This window comes from Musca autumnalis, unplaced genomic scaffold, assembly GCF_047663935.1.
Source record: "Musca autumnalis isolate F117 unplaced genomic scaffold, ASM4766393v1 scaffold_3, whole genome shotgun sequence".
Lineage (NCBI taxonomy): Eukaryota > Metazoa > Arthropoda > Insecta > Diptera > Muscidae > Musca > Musca autumnalis.
Genome location: NW_027411866.1, coordinates 133,019,031 through 133,042,055, shown reverse-complemented (window position 1 = coordinate 133,042,055; position 23,025 = coordinate 133,019,031). Strand labels below are relative to the sequence as shown.

The following is a 23,025-nucleotide window of genomic DNA, read 5'->3' as shown; positions in this document are numbered from 1 at the left end:
TGGATACTTTATCTACGTGCTAAGGATAATATGGATACATTATCCAAGCGCTTAGGATAATATGGAAACATTATTCACGCGCTTAGGATAATATGGATACATTATCCATGCGCTTAGGATAATATGAATACATTATCCAAGTGCTTAGGATAATATGGATACATTATCCACGCGCTTATGATAATATGGATACATTATCCACGCGCTTATGATAATATGGATACATTATCTACGCGATTAGGATAATATGGATACGTTATCTACACGTTAGGATAATATATATACATTACCCACGTGCTTAGGATAATGAAGATTTATTATCCACGCACTTAGGGTAAAGCAGATTCAATTTCCACGCGCTTAGGATAATGCAGATACATTATCCACGCGCTTAGGATAATATGGATACATTATACACGCGCTTAGGATAATATGGATAGATTATCTACGCGCTTATTATAATATGGATACTTTATCTACGTGCTAAGGATAATATGGATACATTATCCAAGCGCTTAGGATAATATGGATACATTATCCACTCGCTTAGGATAATATGGATAGATTATCTACGCGCTTATTATAATATGGATACTTTATCTACGTGCTAAGGATAATATGGATACATTATCCAAGCGCTTAGCATAATATGGATACATTATCCACGCGCTTATGATAATATGGATACATTATCTACGTGCTCCAGCAAACTATATATACATTATGCACGCGCTTAGGATAATATGGATACATTATCAACGCTTATGGATACATTATTCACGCGCTTATGATAATATGGATACATTATCCACGCTTATGGATACATTATTCACGCGCTTAGGATGATATGGATACATTATCCATGCTTATGGATACATTATTCACGCGCTTAGGATAATATGGATACTCCACGCGCTCAGGATAATATGGATACACAATCCACGCTCTCAGGGTAATATAGATATAAAATTCACTAAATTTGGGATATAAAATTCACTTTATTTTGGATAAAAAAATTCACTTAATTTATCCAAGCTATTGGAATTATGTAAACACATTATACACTCTCTTTGGTTAATGTAAAAACATTATCCGCCTCATTTCCGTATTATGTGCCACATTTAGGCTATGTAGACTCATCCGCGCTTTTTTGATAATTCAAATTTTTATCCGCCATCTTTAGATTCCTTGGATACAATATCCTCTTATCTATTTCACGTTGACCCTATTTGCATAATAATGATACATTATTCGCCCAATTTAGACAAGGATATCCCTTATCACTTTATTTGGATAATCTAGATATATTATCCACACTATTTGTATGATATATTGTCACACTATCCACTGTATTCGGATAATGTATAGATACATTATCCACTCTATTCAGATTATGGGTGATGCATTATCCACCCTGCAATTCCTTCGACTCTCATCTCTGCAATAAATCATTAAATTGTTATTAATTAAAAACCATAGCATACTTTTTGGTGGCTATACCCCGAAAGAAGAATAGCATACTTTTAGGCTTCACCGAGAATATTGTTTTGTCTCTCTGCTTTTCCGAAACTTGGGTGAAAATTCTTTTCATTTACGACGGTTATCATTTCATGTAATTTAATTTCGTTATGCTCTTCATTTTCCCTCCCCTCGTTCACACCATTATATGGCGGAACATGAATCTTCTATAAGTCAAAGTTCGTTCTTTCCTAAAAGGATAATGGCAAAAAGTTATTGTGGAGAGAATATAACAAAATGATTCTCTATGCCCTGGCCAAAACGGATAATGGTGGGGTAGGGGTTAAGAGGTGGGGGGAAATTGTTGCCAACGTTGTTGCTATCATTTATTGTTGTTGGTCGTGTTGTTCTGGTGCTTGTCGTCACCATCATTGTTTGTTACTTAACTTCCGTTTAGTTTTCACACCTTTCTTTCTTTCATTTGACTTTTCTTCAACCCCTTTTCCTTTTCCCTTTTGCTCATTACCCCAACACCCAAATGACGTTGACATCCTGGCGGTGTTTGGTCTTCCTTTCACACAATATACTTTTGTTTGCTTCTTCTCTGGCATACCACTTGGTTGGTTGGGTGTTCTTTCAACCATCTTCAGGCGCGAATGAACTGAAAACTTTACACTTACGCCAGGCAAGTGTAGATGGAAAAGTTTAAAATTTTGTTTACTTTTGTAATGATAGGTCGGTCTTTTGAGCCATATAAAGGAAACGGCCAACATTGTTTGTTCATTGTATAAAGTTGCCAAAAGAGGATATTTAAAATACTGTAATTGTTTTTACACAGTTTTATGAGAGGACTACCCCCCTCCTATCTATGGCCCAACAATCATGCATACATTTTTATACTACGTACGAACTATAGACAAGACGTAATACGGTAGCAAACATTTATCCAATGTCGACAACATGAATGGCTGCCTCTATTACCCGTTATGCTAAAGTCCATGGACAAGTGCAAACCATCATCATCATCATGGCCCCTTCTCCAACTCTCTTTGTGCCAATGTTTTGGGTATAATTGTTCCTGTTGTTGTTCTTGTTTTTTTTTTTTGCTTTTTGGATGTGAAAGTGTAAACAATTTGTGCTGTTTTAATGTCTGACTTTTTGTTTACATTTATGTTGTGTAAACATACATAGTTTTGTTGTTGTTTTGACTTTATCCTGACTTCCTTTGCCTTGGCTGGTTGGCTGGCACGCTGCCTGGCTACACACCTCATTTTAAACTTGGGTGGGTGACCCCTTTGCTACTGTGTCCAACCAACTATCCTTTTTTTCTACAATTTGGATGTAAACATTTGCTGGCTAGGAGTAAGTTCTTAGTACTTGTTATATAGTGCTACTTGCTTGCCTGCTCGCTTGCAACATAAACATTAACGCAAGACAAAAAAAAAAACAACAACAACAACCAACTAAACTTTATGTAGATTTTTATTTAGCATTTGTGGCATGTTAAAGCCTTGTAGTACATATGGCAAAGTAAAAGGTAGGGAGTGCGATTCAGGAAAGATCAAATTGGTACGGTTTTTGCACAATTTCAGGACTATCATATGTGAACTCCTAAAAGTAGACATTACTTTCTGAAAATCTATTACAACATGAAATCAAAAGTTTTAACTTCTTAAGGGGTGAGTACATAAGCTGCCTTGCCTGCTTACCTTCCCAGCAAAAAAAATTGGAAGTAGTGCAATGTAGACTGCTTCTATCACGGCATGTTTTGATGCCCTTCAAACGGAGTCGTGAAAAAGGCACTCCAATCCTCACATTTTAACCGCATTTGGATGCAATCCAAAGAATCACATCCACTTGTCACATTTTAACAACATCCGGATGCAGTTCAACGGAGTCGTGAAAAAGGCACTCCAATTCCTCACAATTTAACAGCATCCGGATGCAGTCCAAACGGAGTCGTGAAAAAGGCACTCCGTTCGCTACATTTTATTAGCAGTTGTTAGAGATCCCTATATGTACATAAATCAGATTGTACATCTCTACAGGCAGCGGCTTTCATTTTCCAAAAAGAGATAAGCGTGTTAACATGTCCAAACATTTGTTTATACAAACTAAATAATATTTAATTTGTGAACATTTTTCCGGTATCTCACGAGAAGAAAATTTCCGAATGGAGTGCTGTTGGAGTACATGTCGAAAACTTAACTGGTGATGGGAAGACAACCCATTTAGCAGATGAAACAAAAACAGTTCTGCTTGGATTAAATGGAGAGCGGGGGAAACACGCATGTTTGCGATTGAATTCAATGGAGAATTTTCATAATTTGTTTTAATGTAATAAAGTTCTTAATATTTTTGTTTTACACAAATAATAAATGCATTTTATTTGTTCTGGAAAATTTTGTAATGACTTGCACAATTTCCTCAGAATGCCTGTATTAAAACACGTGCTTTGGACTGCCTCCTATTCTACCCCAAAGGGTTAGTTAATATGCAATGCCATAGGGTCAGTTAAAATGCAGTGCCAGAGGGTCAGTTAAAATGCAGTGCAATGGAGTGCCTCTTTCCGTAGTCACGCTCTTGTAAAAATCATGAGTGAAAATGCATAATTTGATGCACTTCCAGATCACTTGTACATATCATTTAACTGCCTCTTTGGAGGCAAACTTTTTGCTGGGTTGCTTGGTTCTGATAAAATAATAAAAAAGAAAAGGGCAACCCAGTTTTAAATTTGCTCGGCCTTCTTTATTCTTTTATTTTTATTATGTCAGAAATGAAGCAGGAAAGCAAGGAAATCAGGCAAGGCAGCTTATGTACGCTGGCCTTAAGTTCTGGGCGTATTGGAGTCTAAATTCAAACAATTTACTGACTATGTGGAACCCCAAAAGTATGTAAGGGATAATGGATCCCAAAATGTATGCAATTGTTTTTAAAATTAATACTAAAATAGTGAAGAATTAATTGTGATAAATTAAACCCCAAAATTACAAAATATGTATGTATATCTCGTCGCTTTAAAAATTATATTTTATTGCAATTTGTAAGGCCAAATATATATTACGCAATCAATTAATTATATGTATTATATTAAAGCAGAACAAAAGATCAAGTAAGCGAAAATAGGAAATAACGACTGCACTTAAATGTTCTCAAAACCGATCCCTTAGTTTAAACAATTAAATAATGTAGAAAAATATTCAATTATTTCTGTTTCAAAAAAAAAAAAAAAAAAAAAAATAACGAAAGAGAATTGAAGTTGTAATAAAACACCGTTCTGAGCAGTACTGCCTTAAAGTATGCATTGTGCTATGAAGCCCAAAAAGTGTGCATGCATTTTTTGAAAAAAAATTAGCTTTAATTTATTTAAGGAATGAATCTTTCTTCATTCAAAAATAACCACCTCATCCAGCATGCGACTCCATAAAAATATTCAATGACTTTTAGACCCCTAAAAGTATGCATCACGTTGCTAAAGTATTAAAACAAATTTCCTCTTAAATCTTCTCCATAAATCCTTCTGAAATTGCATTCCCTATGTGTTCTGTTCCGTTCAAATAGAACTTGTTTCGCTTGCTTTTTTAATCTAAGTGGTTTGTTGTCTGTAATGTTTTGTGCGGACTATTTTCGAAATTGTAGAAGAGGACAGTAGACCAACCAACATAAAGTTCTTTGCTTGCTTACTTTGCCAGTATTCTCAGCCATGGTGGTGGTGTTCTATTTGTAATGTTGTTCTACTCTATGTTCGAGTGTCTTATATTTTGATTAATTTATGAGTTTTTCAAGTTTAATTGTTTTTGTAAATAAACGAATTATCGAGTCGTGAACGATGTTCACAGAACTCTGGGTAGGAGAGAAAGAATGGAGGTTTTTGTGACTAAAGGCAAAATGTTCAACTTTAAAGTTTTTAGTTTAAAATTGAAATCAGAAATTACTTTAAGGAGGAAGTAGTTGCATTTGGAAAACGTAGGGGATGAAAGATTTAAAGAAGCGGTCCTGACGGGCTTTAGCATGCAAATCCCAGAACTTATATTGGTCCATTTTTCATCTTAAGTGAACACTGGCCTACCGCCAAGGTCACTTGGGGAACTACCTTTAACACTCTTTAAAGGTTAACTGACTACCATTAACGGGTCAGTTCCCCATTTTAGTGAAAAGTCATCTCCGGTGAACTTTTGTATAGAAAAAGTCATCTCCGGGGAACTTTTGTATAGGAAAAGTCATCTCCGGTGAACTTTTGTATTGGAAAAGTAATTTCCGGTGAACTTTTGTATAGGAAAAGTCATCTCCGGTGAACTTTTGTATAGGAAAAGTCATCTCCGGTGAACTTTTGTATAGGAAAAGTCATCTCCGGTGAACTTTTGTTTTGGAAAAGTCATCTACGGTGAACTTTTGTATTAGAAAAGCCATCTCCGGTAAACTTTTGTATAGGAAAAGTCATCTCCGGTGAACTTTTGTATAGGAAAATCATCTCCGGTGAACTTTTGAATAGGAAAAGTCATCTCCGGTAAACTTTTGTATAGGAAAAGTCATCTCCGGTGAACTTTTGTATAGGAAAATCATCTCCGGTGAACTTTTGTATAGGAAAAGTCATCTCCAGCGAATTTTTGTATTGAAAAAGTCATTTCCGGTGAACTTTTGTATAGGAAAAGTCATCTCCGGTGAACTTTTGTATAGGAAAATTCATCTCCGGTGAACTTTTGTATGGGAAAAGTCATCTCCGGTGAACTTTTGTATAGGAAGAGTCATCTCCGGTAAACTTTAGTATAGGAAAAGTCATCTCCGGTGAACTTTTGTGTAGAAAAAGTCATCTCCGGTGAACTTTTGTATAGGAAAAGTCATCTCCGGTGAACTTTTGTATAGGAAAATTCATCTCCGGTGAACTTTTGTATTGGAAAAGTCATCTTCGGTGAACTTTTGTATAGGAATAGTCATCTCCGGTGAACTTTTGTATAGGAAAAGTCATCTCCGGTGAACTTTTGTATAGGAAAAGTCATCTCCGGTGAACTTTTGTATAGGGAAAGTCATCTGAGGTGAAATTTTGTATAGGAAAAGTCATCTCCGGCGAACTTTTGTATAGGAAAATTTATCTCCGGTGAACTTTTGTATAGGAAAAGTCATCTCCGGCGAACTTTTGTATACGAAAAGTCATCTCCGGTGAACTTTTTTATTGGGGAAGTCATCTCCGGTGAACTTGTGTATTGAAAAGGTCATTTCCGGTGAACTTTTGTATAGGAAAAGTCATCTCTGGAGAATAATGTATAAGGAAAAGTCGTCTCCGGTGAACTTTTGAAAAGTAATCTCCGGTGAACTTTTGTATAGAAAAAGTCATCAACGAATGTGATTTCTGAAAAAATCATCCTTAAGAGGTAGCCAAAGGAAAACACACATCAATATAACATGCACTCTGATTTCTACCCCCTCAAATTGAAAGTTAACGGAATAGCTGCCGTAAAAGAACCCGAAGAGCAATAAATTTAGGAGAGTTTATTAGTTTTCTACCACAACGAACAAATTTATCAAATAGTTATCCGAAGAGGCTAACTTACCTTTTATGAAAGCTTTCAAACATCATAAAAATATATATTGCCATTGTCCTAAAGTGAACCAACAACCCAACCCTCCATTCAAAGCGAAATAAAAACACATTAAACCACTTGATAAAAATATCACATTTCCATCTTCAAATTCAAATTAAAGTCAGTCAACAAAAACTTTCAACAAATCTTTTACTAACAAGCTATCTAGATATGCGATTCCTACACATCATTTTTCAGATCAGCATGCGTATTTTTTCTCTTGTTGTTGACGAATTGTTAAGCTATGGAAAATTACAAGATTTAAGATATTTCTTTTCATTTTTCAACACAATATCATTTCATGTCTAAAGTTTTTAGAAAAAAAAAAACAAAACTTCACTTTAGATACAACAAGAGCAGAAGAAGAAGACAAAGTCCTATGATATTAAATGTTTAGCTCCAAAGATGTTTGAGGCACATAAAAACACCCACACATTTCCTCTTTCGGGGCTAAATGATGTTTGATTCTATGCTGACTTTAAATAAACTTTATTACATTTAATTTGTTTTAGCCGTTTGTCAGATACGACAAAACCATTCAACTGGTGGCATAGGTAGACGACAGACGAATAACCCGGGAGAGATACAGCGACTGGCAAATAAATAACATTGGCATGACTGGCCGGGATTACAGAGACATATTTTCATTACTATTAGCGTGATTAATTTTTATTACACAATAACGGTTGAGGACCAACTGCACTGCATGCTGCTCATGATTGGGGCACAAGTAGAGAGCCCCAAAGTCTATCTCTGGCAAACCGCTAACAACTTTTTATTATTATTATGATGATGATGTGATATCATGGGAAGGCAAGCAAGAAAAAAAGCTATCCATATGACAGCAATGTTAGCTGCTGCAGGAGTTAACAAACATTTTGCGAATTACTGCATAGCTAGCTTGGTGCTGCACTAAACTGCACCCGCTTTTTAGCATTTTTAACGATTTGTCTTCTTTGTAATGGCTGCCCGGTTGCTGAGGTTTGATATGATGTTTTTTTAAGAAACATTATTCAAGTTTTACGGGACTGCTGGCGGCGGGTGTTTCTCCATAGGTTCATTCATCTAACCGTGTTCATTCCACAAACCAAACCATCCCAGCGGATGACAACATGTTTCTGTTTTGTCTCTCTCAGTGCTGCAAGACAAATGGTCAAGCGTTAATGTGGTCTTTTGCATTGGACATTAAGCGGGTTAGTTTTGTCATTTTGTGTTGGTAGCATAAATTTTCTAACCAAATGACTTTTGTCATAAATTGTATATGTATACATCCAGCAGTCGGCGGTCAGTCCCGAAGTGTATTTATTTATGCTAATTTATACACTTAAATGTTAGTTTCAAGAGAGGGTATATTATTCACAAATAAATACTGGAAATTTGTCAAATGAATTTGTCATAACAAAAAAAAAAAAAAAACGAGGAGCAGAAAAATTGCAAATAATGCATAATTTTGTTGCATATAATTTGGGACATCCTTCAAAGAAAGGTTAAAAGTTGAATAAAAACAAAGTAAAGAAGTATCAGTCACCGGACGGAAATATTTGATCATTTAGGGGTCCATATCTCAGGAAGTAATGGCCACGCAGGGGGCAACATAATGCCTACAATGTTAAAACGATCCGATACATGTCCTTAATCATGTCCTTGTGTGGGAGGTGCCCGAAGGAATTAGCCATATTCGAACTTGAACTTGTTTGGAAGAAACATTACTAGAAACAAATTTTTGAATCGGTTCCAGAGGTATCGCTTGCACAATTTTAGCAAAAAAATTTGAACTGTTTTGGAGGGAGGTACTACAAAGATTGAACCGATTTGACCCATGTTCAAACTTCGTCTAAGTTTGGACAAAATATAACGGGCACAAAATAGGTTAATCCATTCGAGAGTTATCGTACGCTCCAGCCAGACAACACGGAACTGTTTCTATAGAAAAATGTTCACCAATGAACTTTTTCTATAGAAAAATGTTCACCAATGAACTTTTTCTATAGATAAATGTTCACCAATGAACTTTTTCTATAGAAAAATGTTCACCAATGAACTTTTTCTATAGAAAAATGTTCACCAATGAACTTTTTCTATAGAAAAATGTTCACCAATGAACTTTTTCTATAGAAAAATGTTCACCAATGAACTTTTTCTATAGAAAAATGTTCACCAATGAACTTTTTCTATAGAAAAATGTTCACCAATGAACTTTTTCTATAGAAAAATGTTCACCAATGAACTTTTTCTATAGAAAAATGTTCACCAATGAACTTTTTCTATAGAAAAATGTTCACCAATGAACTTTTTCTATAGAAAAATGTTCACCAATGAACTTTTTCTATAGAAAAATGTTCACCAATGAACTTTTTCTATAGAAAAATGTTCACCAATGAACTTTTTCTATAGAAAAATGTTCACCAATGAACTTTTTCTATAGAAAAATGTTCACCAATGAACTTTTTCTATAGAAAAATGTTCACCAATGAACTTTTTTTATAGAAAATGTTCACCAATGAACTTTTTCTATAGAAAAATGTTCACCAATGAACTCTTTCTATAGAAAAATGTTCACCAATGAACTTTTTCTATAAAAAATGTTCTCCAATGAACTTTTTCTATAGAAAAATGTTCACCAATGAACTTTTTTATAGAAAAATGTTCACCAATGAACTTTTTCTATAGAAAAATGTTCACCAATGAACTCTTTCTATAGAAAATTTTTCACCAATGCATTTTTTGTATAGAAAAATGTTCACCAATGAACTTTTTTTATAGAAAAATGTTCACCAATGAACTTTTTCAATAGAAAAATGTTCACCAATGAACTTTTTCAATAGAAAAATGTTCACCAATGAACTAATGAACTTTTTCTATAGAAAAAGGTTCACCAATGAACTTTTTCTATAGAAAAATGTTCACCAATGAACTTTTTCTATAGTAAAATCTTCACCAATGAACTTTCTCTATAGAAAAATGTTCACCATTGAACTTTTTCTATAGAAAAATGTTCACCATTGAACTTTTTCTATAGAAAAATGTTCACCAATGAACTTTTTCTATAGAAAAATGTTCACCAATGAACTTTTTCTATAGAAAAATGTTCACCAATGAACTTTTTCTATAGAAAAATGTTCACCAATGAACTTTTTCTATAGAAAAATGTTCACCAATGAACTTTTTCTATAGAAAAATGTTCACCAATGAACTTTTTCTATAGAAAAATTTTCTCCAATGAACTCTTTCTATAGAAAAATGTTCACCAATAAACTTTTTCTATAGAAAAATGTTCACCAATAAACTTTTTCTATAGAAAAATGTTCACCAATGAACTTTTTCTATAGAAAAATGTTCACCAATGAACTTTTTCTATAGAAAAATGTTCACCAATGATCTTTTTCTATAGAAAAATGTTCACCAATGAACTTTTTCTATAGAAACATGTTCACCAATGAACTTTTTCTATAGAAACATGTTCACCAATGAACTTTTTCTATAGAAAAAATGTTTACCAATGAACTTTTTCTATAGAAAAATTTTCACCAATGAACTTTTTCTATAGAAAAATTTTCACCAATGAACTTTTTCTATAGAAAAATGTTCACCAATGAACTTTTTCTATAGAAAAATGTTCACCAATGAACTTTTTCTATAGAAAAATGTTCACCAATGAACTTTTTCTATAGAAAAATGTTCACCAATGAACTTTTTCTATAGAAAAATGTTCACCAATGAACTTTTTCTATAGAAAAATGTTCACCAATGAACTTTTTCTATAGAAAAATGTTCACCAATGAACTTTTTCTATAGAAAAATGTTCACCAATGAACTTTTTCTATACAAAAAATGTTCACCAATGAACTTTTTCTATAGAAAAATGTTCACCAATGAACTTTAATAATATCAATGCGTTGTTGAAGCTTGTATAGGTCCATTTTTATACCCTCCACCATATTATAGAAGGTATATAAACTTTGTTTTTCTGTTTGTAACACATAGAACTTATCACTTGCGACCATATAAAGTATATATATTCTTGATCAGGATGAAATTCTAAGCCCATCTAGCCATGTTCGTCTGTCCGTCTGTTGTAATCACTCTAGCATTCGCAATTATTAAGCTAGGGCTCTATATTTTTGCACCCGAGTGTCTTTTTTTCAAGTTCGAAGATGGGCTATATCGGACCACTTTTTGGTATAGCCCCCATATAACGGTACCTCACGATTTTCGGTATTTTGAGGAATTTAACTAAAATTATTCACCGAACTACCCGTAATTTGACAGTTGAGGTTCTAGTGATCACAAAACATATCCACTAAAAACTGTCGAAATAGGTCCATGTTTTGGTATAGCCCCCATATGGCGGTACCTCCCGATTTTCGGTAGTTTGAGGATCTTAGCTACAATTTTTAACCAAACTACCTGTAATTTAACATTTGAGGTTCCCAATAGTCACAAAATATCTGCCCCAAAAACTTCAAACATAGGTCCACGTTTTGGAACAGCCCCCATATAATGGTACCTCTCGCATTTCGGTATTTTGAGGATTGTAGCTACATTTTGCGACCGAGCTACCTGTAATTTGACGATTGAGGTTCCCAGTTGTCACAAAACATCTCCACCAAAAACTGTCAATATAGGTATATGTTTTGATATAGCCCCCATAGAAGGGTACCTCCCGATTTTCGGTATTTTGAAGATTTTAGCTACAATTTTCGACACTTGAGGTTCCCAGTGGTCACACAACATCTCCACCAAAAACTGTCAACATAGGTCCATGTTTTGGTATAGCCACCACCCCATATAAGTTGTCAAAATAGGTCCATGTTTTGGTATAGCCGCAATATAACGGTGCATCCCCATTTTCGGTATTTTTTACCGAACTATCTGTAATTCGAAAAACTGGCAACATAGGTCCATGTTTTGGTAGAACCCCCATATAACGGTACCTCCCGACTTTCGGTTTTTTGACCCAACTATCTGCAATTCGACATTTGAGGTTCCCTGTGGTCACAAAACTTCTCCACCAAAAACATAGGTCCACACTTTGATATAGCCCCATATAAGGTTTCTGACTGATTGAATACTTTTTTATGTTTTTTACCTTATTTAGGTATCAGTGATCACAAAATTATTCCGTTTTGTTTCAGAATATATTATGGTGGAGAGTATAAATAGTTCGGCGCGGCCGAATTTAACTTTTTTTTATTTGTTAGTAATTGCGGTAGTTTCTTGACTTGTCAAATGTCAGTCAATGTGACAGTTGTATAGCTGTCTGGGTAATTCAAAATAACACCCATTGTTGGAAAACTTTTTATATCTGCTTATAGTTACTTGGGAGAAGTCTCCCTTGTCCCGTATGGGATGTTGTGGAACAATGTTTTTTTTTCAATCGCCTTATATGTGAAATTTTAACCGTCCCAATTAAAAACTCATCAAAATATGATACAGGGGTAGGAGGTTATAAATAGTTATCACCCCAATGCATTTTTGAAATTTTGTTAGGAACAAAAACTCTTTTGTCAACTGTGAATGTTGAACACACAACTCTCGCTTTTGTACTCGGACCCACACACTCTGTGCCACCGTATCATTACTTATTACTTTTAAAGTAAGTGTAGCCTTGTACAATGTTAAAGAAATAATTCATTACTTTCCAGCCTACTGGCAATGCAGAAGGTAGCTTGTTTACGTTACTTGCTAATAGGTTATCTAAGGGGTTAACCCAGTAAAATTCTGGGAGGCCCAGCTCATGTGCCTCCCGAATTTTTTTGCTGTGTTATAACTAAAACCACTTTTCCTCTTCATCAAAATAAGGAAAACAGTTTGTCCACATTTATCCAAATATGGAAATAAATTATCCACGATATTCCGATGTTTATCCTTTTCATGAAAATGACTTATCCACGTTATCCAAAAATGAAAAATAATCAACACACAACGAATATTAAGGAAGTCTGCACTTTCCACGATCTTTAAATAAACCTAGATGGTTCATTCAAGTTGTCCAATTTAATTAAATTGGGTTTTATTTCTCTACAAAATAATACCACACCCCTTGTCATTACATATTTAAAAATCGATTAAGTTCTCGAAGAAGAACAAAAACATCGAAAAACGGTTTCTTAAAATCCAGCCATCAAGTCAAAATGACCGATTTTATACTCTGTAATACAACTCTAATGTCTGGTAAGTGGTGTAAGATGATGGTCGGTCGTCTCATAGGCAGCCTCATCATCATTTACCTTTACAGTGATATGACCATCACTGTCCACATCTGTATCTGTAGCATGAAAATCAAATGTCATAAACAATAACAACAACAAAAACGCAACTTGTTGACCATGGTAACAATACTGGCATAGTGTAATAAAAGCATCCTGCTTTGTGGCAATACATCTGCCCATTTACAAAATGAGACACTCCCCATGCAGCAGCCGCCACTCAGAGCCACACATTCAGTTTGGTAAAATTTCTGTCAATGAAAATTGACGCAACGACAGACCGACATACATGCAGACAACAGGTAAATTGAGATTTATTTCAGAGACATAATTAGTATAAAGCACAGACATCTGCATAACCTTTAAAAAAAAATGAAAAATAAAAGAAAAAATCACGAAAATGAAAACAATAAACCGACAAGATGCTAGAGTGAATACAAAAGGCCCACAACAGTCAGAATCAAGTTAACAGCAACAATGATAACCACATTTGAAGCCCTCCAGCCGTGCCGAAAGACACGCAGAGAGTTCAATGTATGTGGCATGTCATGAAAATGCAATGGCATCAAATGCATTTATATGTAGAGTAGCAAAGGTAGTCAGTGTTCAGGCAGCCAGCCGTTTTGATGAACAGCTGAGGAGTGCAGAAAAGGTCTGGCCTCATCAGCCTCAAAATGATGATAACCATCTGCAGCAGTAGCAGAAGAAAATGAAAAAAAAAATCAAGCGGCTTGTAATGAGAAGTTGATGAAGACCAAACGAAATTCGATGCAATGCAATCATGTGCACGCAATGCCAGCAAATAAAGAAAGCGGTCGACACAGACACAGAAATCTCGGCACGGATCACAAACAAGACTACCACTACCACACTCGGCTGATATGAATACATGAATGGAAGTATGTATGGCTGTCTGTCTGTTGACTGTCTGCCAGGATAGAATGACATATATTACGTGGGTATATCATCTTATTGCATTTCAAACGATTACCTACCACTGCTCCTCCCTGTTCGAGAAGGTTTTTAATCATTTATCTTTGTTAAGGGCGTGGTGAGAGGGTATGATGTCATCGTTTCTACTCTCATCTATTGATTTGGGAAAACTTCTTTCCATTGATAATCTTAATTGACTTTCTGTTATCTTATCAATATATTCTAGCAATTGACATAAAAGAGGGAGAGAGAAAGAGAGGGATTCTATGTAATGAATGAAGCAATTAATAGAGGTGAATATTTTTCTTCAGAATGTTCATGATTCACCTCTATTAACTATCTAACTGACAATAATTTGGAACCAACCCAGCAAATAAAGTCCTTACAAATCAACCTACTAATCCATTACTTTAACACAGGAACGTCACCAGAAATGAGTACTCATTTTTTTAGGTCTAAAAGCCCACAAATATGTACTCTTTGGCTACTACAAGTCGTAACTACATATTCGTCGACTTTTAGTGTCCAAAAAATAAGACCTGATTTCTGGTGGTATATCCTTGTTGAAATAATGGGTGAGTAGGTCGATTTGTAATGAGTTTTTTTTTGCTGGAAGTGACGTTCAGTAAATAACTTGATGCTGAGGTTTACTTATATCGATGACTCTTGGTTTTCATTTAACGAATGCTTTGTGATCTTCATCCCTATAACCTCTTGCTATATTCTTCTACAGAACCCACCGCTTCCTTCTATGAAAGTCATCAAACGATTATTTGATAGAATTCTAGGATATTTTCCAACTACACAAGAGTCCTTCTTGTATCTTTTCTCCATTTTTGTAGTTTTTTTTCTTATTGGTATTTCATTTCATTTTTCTTCTTTACTTACCATACATTTTACCCTCATCTGAAAGTATAATTTTTCTTCGACCACATGGCGGATATATGGATAGGGCCTCTTGAAAACTTTGTTCAATATCTGGACTCCAAACACCTTCGGCATCGGCATTTGAAAGATCTTTTTCATCCTGGAAAAGAGAAAGGAAGAAAAAGAAGAAAATTATGTTAGTTATATAATGACCATATGTAATGTGTTGTTTTTGTAGTATTATTTGTGACAATCCATAAATCACTTTAAATGATCCTTAATATAATAAATCATCGTAAATTGTCAATAATTGTCAAATGAATATGTGTGTATTAGTGAGTGTCCGTTGTGTTTTATTCCACTTCCCAGTATTAGAGTAATATATTGCAATATAATTCTCACGCATAACAAGAGGACTTGTTACTTGTTATTGGAGAGGACGCTGTGACGGACAGTTCAACGAGGGAGGTGTGGTCTGTCGAGGAGGAATCAATCAACGAATGGACCGAAAAAAATCCATTATGGAACTGGATCTAATTTTGAGGGTCAATCCTGGTCTGATCAGAATTTCTTCTATAGACAAAATTTCCTCAGTGCCCTTAGGAGACTTTTTATAGAAAAATTTTCCTCATTGGCCTGAGGAGACATTTCTATAGAAAAATTTCCACACTTTTCTATAAGCAAAAATTCCTGTGGCCTGGGACATTTTTCTATAGAAAAATATTCATCAGGGGCCTGAGGGGACTTTCTTCTATAGAAAAAATTTCCTCAGTAAACTGAGGAGACTTTTCTATAGAAAAAAGTTTCTCAGTAAACTGAGGAGACTTTTCTATAGAAAAAAGTTTCTCAGTAAACTGAGGAGACTTTTCTATAGAAAAAAGTTTCTCAGAAACCTGAGGAGACTTTTTCCTATAGAAAAAATTTCCTCAGTAAACTGAGGATGCATTTTTCTATAAAAAAAATTCTCAGTGGCCTAAGGAGACTTTTTCTATAGAAAAAAATTCCTCAGTGGCCTAAGGAGACTTTTTCTATGGTTACTGAGAAAACTTCCTTAGTGGCCTGAGGAAAAATTTTTCTATGGAAAAATATCCTCAGCGACATGAGGAGACTTTTTCTAAATTTCCTCAGTAATCTGAGGAGTATTTTTTCTATACAAAAATTTTCCTCAGTAACCTTTTCTATAGAAAAAATTCCTCAGTGGCCTGAGGAGACCTTTCTTATAGAAAAAAATTCTTCAGTAGTCTGAGACTTTTTTCTATAGAAAAATATTTCCTGATGAAACTTTTTTTTATAGAAAAAATTTCCTCAGCGGCCTGAGGAGACATTTTTTTTTATAAAATCCTCAGTGACCTAAGGAGACTTTTTTCTATAGAAAAATTTTTCTCAGTGGCCTGAGGAGTATCTTTTCTATACAAAAAAAATTCCTCAATAGCCTGAGGCGGCTTTTTGCTATAGAAAAATATTTCCTGATTTTCTGTTACTGAGACAATTTCCTTAGTGGCCTGAGGAGACATTTTTTCTATGGAAAAATATCCTCAGCGACATGAGGAGACTTTTTTTCTGTAGAAAAAATTTCCTCAGTAATCTGAGGAGTATTTTTCTATACAAAAAATTTCCTCAGTAACCTGAGGAGACTTTTTTCTATAGAAAAAAATTCCTCAATAGCCTGAGGAGACTTTTTGCTATAGAAAAATATTTCCTGATGAGACTTTTTTCTATAGAAAAAAATTCCCCTAGCAGCCTGAGGAGACATTTTCCTATAAAAAAATTCTTCAGAGGCCTAAGGATCCTTTTTTCTATAGAAAAAAATCCTCAGTGGCCTAAGAGACTTTTTCTATGGAAAAAATTTTCCCAGTGGTCTGAGGAGACTTTTTTCTATAGAAAAAAATCATCAGTGAGTGGACTTCAGTGGTATGAGGAGACTTTTTTCTATAGAAATAAATCCTCATTGACCTGAGCAGATTTTTTTATAGAAAAAATCCTCATTGGCCTGTGCAGACTTTTTTGCTATCGAAACAATTTCCTCAGTGGCTTCAGAAGACTTTTCTATAGAAAGAAATCCCTCATTGGCCAGCGGAGATTTTTTTTTACAAAAAAAAAAAAAAATCATCAGTGGCCTGTGTAGACTTTTTTCTATAGAAAAAAATCCTCATTGGCCTGAGGAGACTTTTTCTATAGAAAAATTTTCCTCAGTGGCCTAAGGAGACTTTTTTCTATAGAAAAAATTCATCAGTGGCCTGAGGGGACTTTTTCTACAGAAAAAAAAATTCCTCAGTGGCCTGAGGAGACTTTTTCTATGGTTACTGAGAAAATGTCATTTCAGGTTACTGAGACAATTTCCTTAGTGGCCTGAGGAGACATTTTTCTATGGAAAAACATGAGGAGACATTTTTCCATAGGAAAAATTTCCTCAGTAACCTGAGGAGACTTTTTTCTATACAGTAAATTTTCTCAATGGCCTGAGGAGACATTTTTCTACGGAGAAATATCTTAAGCGACATGAGGAGATTTTTTCTATAGAAAAAAAATCCCTCAGTAATCTGAGGAGTATTTTTTCTATACTTTTTTCTATAGAAAACATTTCCTCGACGGCCTGAGGGGGCCTTTTTTCTATAGAAAAATATTCCTCAATAGTCTGAGGAGACTTTTCTACAGAAAAAAAAATCCTAAAGAGACCTTTTTCTATAGAAAAAAATCATCAGCGGCCTGAGGAATCTTTTTCTATAGAAAAAATTTCGTCACTTTTTCTATAACCAAAAATTTCTGTGGACTGGGACTTTTTCTATAAAAAAAATATTTATCAGTGTCCTGAGGAGACTTTCTTTTATAGAAAAAAATCATCAGTGGCCTGAGGGGACTTTCTTCTATAGAAAAAATTCTTCGGTTAAAAAAAATTCCTCAGTGGCCTGAGAAGACTTTTTACTACAGAAAAAAATTCCTCAGTGGCCTGAGGAGACATTTTTCTATGGAAAAAATATCCTCAGCAACCTGAGTAGACTTTTTCCTATAGAAAAAATTTCCTCAGTAACTTAAGAGACTTTTTTCTATAGAAAAATGTCCTTAGTAACCTTAGGAGACTTTTTTCTATAGAAAGAAATTCCTCAGTAACCGGAGACATTTTTCTATGGAAAAAATATCCTCAGCAACCTGAGTAGACTTTTTCCTATAGAAAAAATTTACTCAGTAGCCTGAGGAGACTGTTTTCTATAGAAAAATATTTCCTGATGAAACTTTTTGCTATAGAAAAAATTTCCTCAGTAGCCCGAGTAGAATTTTTTCTATAGAAAAAATTTCCACAACGGACTGAGGAGACTTTTTTTATAGAAAAAAATCTTCAGTGGACTGAGAAGACTTTTTTCTACTGAAAAAATGTCCTCAGTGGCTTGCGAAGACTGTTTTCTACAGAAAAAAAATTTCCTCAGTGGCCTGAGGAGACTTTTTTCTATAGAAAAAATGTCCTCAGTTGTCTGAGGAGACTTTTTCTGCAGAAAAACAATATCAGTGTCATGAGGAGGCACTTTTCTATAGAAAAAAATCCTCACAGTACTGATGAGATTATTTTCTATAATAAAAAATTCCTTAGTGGCCTGAGGAGACTTTTTTTTATAGAAAAAGTATCCTCATTGACCTGAGAAGACCTTTTTAATTACAAAAAAGATGCTCAGTGGCCTGAGGAGACGTTTTTTATAAGAAAAACTTCCTCAGTGGCCTGAGGTCACTTTTTTATAAAAAAAAACAATTTTTCAGTGGCCTGAGGTTACTTTGTTTCATAGGAAAATTTCCTCAGGGGCCTGAGATCTTTTTTCTCTATAGAAAAAACTTCCTCAGGGGCCTGAGATCTTTTTTTCTCTATATAAAAAAACTTCCTCATTGGCCTAAGGAAAATTTTATCTATAGAAAAAATTTCATGAGTGGCCTGAAGAGACATTTTTCAATAGAAGAAATGCTCCTCAAGTCCCCAAAGGTAAAAGTTCACCCTGCGAGTCCTCGACTTTTTACTCCTGATTTTCACATACGACTGACTGGCCTATATACATAGTTGATAATACAGTTTTTCTAACACGACCGTAGGGAAGTCCTCTCCTCATTAGTAAGTTCTCGGAACCCTTACCAATCATCTTTTCCTTAACGGAGACGATGATTTGACGGTGGTCTGTGCTAATCGAAATGTTTGTGTTCTTATGTGTGATGGTAGGTGCCACCAAAGTACAATGGTAAGCACACCAGCCTTACATTTTGTATGTTCGAATCTCAGGATAGCCAACGTCACATTTTCAATGGTGGCAAAGATACCTATCAGCATAATTTTGGCGACATTTCCTATGTTTTTCAGCCACATAAAACCTCTCTACAAGTGGTGTTGTAAGACACGCCGTTTGGATTCGGCTATAAAACGTAGGTGCCATATCTTTGAGCTAATATGAATCGGCGTGCTTACATTAATATGAAAGAAGACTCTCTTGTCTCTTCGGCGAGGTACGCAAGGAGTGGAATAACACAAACAATGCGTTTTCCGATTTAGCAATTTTCATTTTTTCTACAACTTCTACTTAATTTTAAATTTTTAGGCTTATACCTTTTTGGCATAATTGAACAACATTTTTTTTGGGTTTATGAACCGCTAAAACACTTCAAATCATGCTTAATCTTGCACAGAAATTTAACATTGATATCTGGCTACCTGTTTGCAAAATATAGTCCAAGTAATTGTTTCATTTTTTGTGTAATAATCTTTTTCAGTGGGGAAGTCAAATTTCAATCGCCAAATTAGAACGCGTTTTTAACGAAAAGGGATATCTTGAGATGTATCACTTTTTGAGTAAATTACCGTGTTGCCCAGTACATAGTGGCTAACTACCTTTAAAGGGTGTTAGAAATAACAAAGGAACCGAGTTGGAGGTCTAATTCCTCTGATGCCTATGACCTATTCTATTAATTACCCCGAATGCTTCTTCCACACCTCGTTCAAAGCCAGGCTACTTTTCCAATATTGAAAAACAACACACATTGTCACATGAACGATGTGTCAAAAGATGGAACACCCGATACACTTGACTGCCATTACAAGTGATTTTTAATTGTCAAGTGTCACATAAAAGTACTTAAATAAGCAATATTGTGATGTGACTTGTGACTTGTTGTACTTCGCATACAGCGTCGTAAGTCAAGTGAAAATAGGGATGGTAGAGCGTCAACTACTGAAACATTGAAAGGCTGGGTTGTCGCGTGTAGGCGTAATATACATACATGTACACAAAGAGGGAGGGAAGGGAATAAGATACAGTAGTTGCCACACAACGCTGTTAAGGAAGTCGTTCCCACTTGTTGTCGGTTGTCCTCTTCTCATTATACCACAACAGCAACAACATTTCATATTGATGGCAATAACAATAAAGATCAACAAGAATATTTAAAACAAAGTTTCATATTACACACGCACATAAGAACAATAGCGACAATAGTATAGCTTGTTATTATCCTGACAATGAGATGATGATGATACTCATTAAACATCCTCCCACATATGTGAACTTCTGTGAATTTTGTTGTTGTATCCTTAGAGATACAACAAAGTAATAGTGAATAAGTGAGAGTCCTTAATATTGATTTGTAGCGGGTGTGGGTGCGAGTGTGAAAGAGAAGTACCAATACTGAGAGTATCAATTGAAGAGCTTCTTTACATCTCCAAAATTATATTTAAGGAGTACACCTAAAGCAAACCCTAAGTAGGTGTATATGACGTTTGTGTTTGAAGTAGGAACTACAGTGCGTAAGTGTAACTTGAAGCACCTTTTCGTAAATGTATTAATTTATTTATTTATAGTTGTGTGTGAAAATCACACACTTCAACACAAGTGAGTCTTCTTTGAATTTTATTGAGGTTCTGAGAACAGTTGGTGGGGGAGGTTGTAATGTATATTTGGCCATAATAAATCATTTGATGTTATTTGATGCTCAAAATTGGTTTGATTTATTAGGTGGTACTTCTTTTATGGGAAGATAGAATAGATGGACCTTTGACAAGAATTTTAAAAGGAGGTTGCGGTGTGATTTTGAATATACCGCTCAAGCTGATTTCTACTCATTTGACGCCACACAGTGGTTTAGATTTTTTTGTCGTCACCGATTGTTAATTTCTATAGGAGATTCTACACTAAACATCCTGAAACTAAGGAAACCAAAAAAAAAAAAAAAAATAAGGTAAAAATATTGGAAGGTATGGGCGTGTCGAGCTCCTAAAAAAATTGTTTTCCCAATTTTGGAAAATACATCATATTTGCAAATTTCTAGAGAAAGAGATAGCTACTTCTCCGCTCATTCTCAGATATTGGGTGCATTGTTTTTTAGGTAGGTAGGATTGTTGCTCTTTAAGAGCTGTAGGCAGCGTTTACAAGAAGTGAGATTTTTTTCTAAATTTTAGTGAAATTCCAACTTAAGTGGTCTTGAACTTTAGGGGACAGACTTTTTTCTACAGAAAAAAATTCCTCTATGACCTGAGGAGACTATTCTCTATAAAAAAAAATCCTCAGGACCCTCGGAAGCTCTTTCTTCTGGGGAGACTTTTTTATAAAAAAAACGTCAGTGGCCTTAGGAGACTTTTTTATAGAAAAAAAAATCCTCAGCGATCTGAGGTGACTTTTTTCACTTTTTCTATAGAAACAATATCCTCAGTGGCCTGAAAAACTTTTCTGTTTCCTAAGTGGCCTGAGGAGACTTTTCTCTATAGAAAAAAAAAATCATCAAAGATCTGATCAGACTTTTCTAAAAATTTTCTCAGTGGCCAAGGAGACTTTTTTCTATAGAAAAAAAATCCTCAATGGTCTGAGGATACTTCTTTCTATAGAAACATTTTTCATTGGTCTGAGGAGACTTTGTTTTATAGAAAAAAATTCTTCAGTGGCCTGAGGAGACTTTTTTATAGAAAAAAAATCTCAGTGGCAGGAGGAGACTTTTTTCTATAGAAAAAATTCCTCCGTGGCCTGAGGAGACTTTTTTCTATAGAAAAAATCCTCAGTGGTCTGAGAAGACTTTTTCAGGAGAAAGTAACGGCATGGAACAAAGTTATGTTTTCGCACAATGATGTCAGAGTGTCCTCTTTCAGCCCATATATACTCCTCTATGACCTGAGGAGACAAAATTCCTCAGAACCCTGGGAAGCTCTTTCTTCTGGGGAGCCTTTTTTATAGAAAAAAATTACTCAGTGCCCTGAGGAGTCTCTTTTCTATAGAAAAAAACGTCAGTGGCCTTAGGAGACTTTTTTTCTATAGAAAAATTTCCACAGTTGCCTGAGAAGACTTTTTTATAGAAAAAATTCTCAGCGGCCTGAGGTGACTTTTTTCTATAGAAAACATTTCTTCAGATGCCTGAGGAGATTTGTTTTGTTTAAAAGAAAATGTTTTCACTTTTTCTATAGAAACAATATCCTCAGTGGCCTGAAAGAATTTTCTGTTTCCTAAGTGGCCTGAGGAGACTTTTCTCTATAGAAAAAATTTCCTCAAAGATCTAAGGAGACTTTTCTAAAAATTTTCTGAGTGGCCAAGGAGATTTTTTTCTATAGAAAAATTTCCTCAATGGTCTGAGGATACTACTTTCTATAGAAAAATTCGTCATTGGTCTGAGGAGACTTTTTTATAGAAAAAATCCTCAGTGGCCTGAGGACACTTTTTTTATAGAAAAAAAATCCTCAGGACCCTTACTTCTGGGGAGCCTTTTTTATACAAAAATTATTTTTTCCAATATTAAAAAAATACTCAGTGCCCTGAGGAGTCTCTTTTCTTTCTTTCAATATCTTGAGGAATGTAGCTACAATTTTTAACCGAACTAGCTGTAATTTGCCATTTGACGTTCTTAGGGGTCACAACACTTCTCCACCAAAAACTGTCAACATAGGTCCATGTTTAGGTATAACCCCAATATTACGGTACCTCCGGATTTTCGGTATTTTGATTTTAGCTTAAATTTTAAACCTAACTGGCTGT

At 34.8% G+C, this 23,025-nt stretch overlaps 1 protein-coding gene across 9 annotated transcripts in view; it reads right to left on the bottom strand.

The window, feature by feature from the left end:
- sd (TEA domain transcription factor 1 homolog scalloped) overlaps nucleotides 1-23,025 on the bottom strand; it is a 610,455-nt gene that overhangs the window by 49,540 nt on the left and 537,890 nt on the right. For all 9 annotated transcript variants that reach the window (XM_073974451.1, XM_073974457.1, XM_073974449.1 and 6 more), the window contains one exon: nucleotides 15,068-15,206. In XM_073974451.1, coding sequence (XP_073830552.1) covers nucleotides 15,068-15,206 — 139 coding nt within the window. The remainder of the gene's footprint in view (nucleotides 1-15,067; nucleotides 15,207-23,025) is intronic.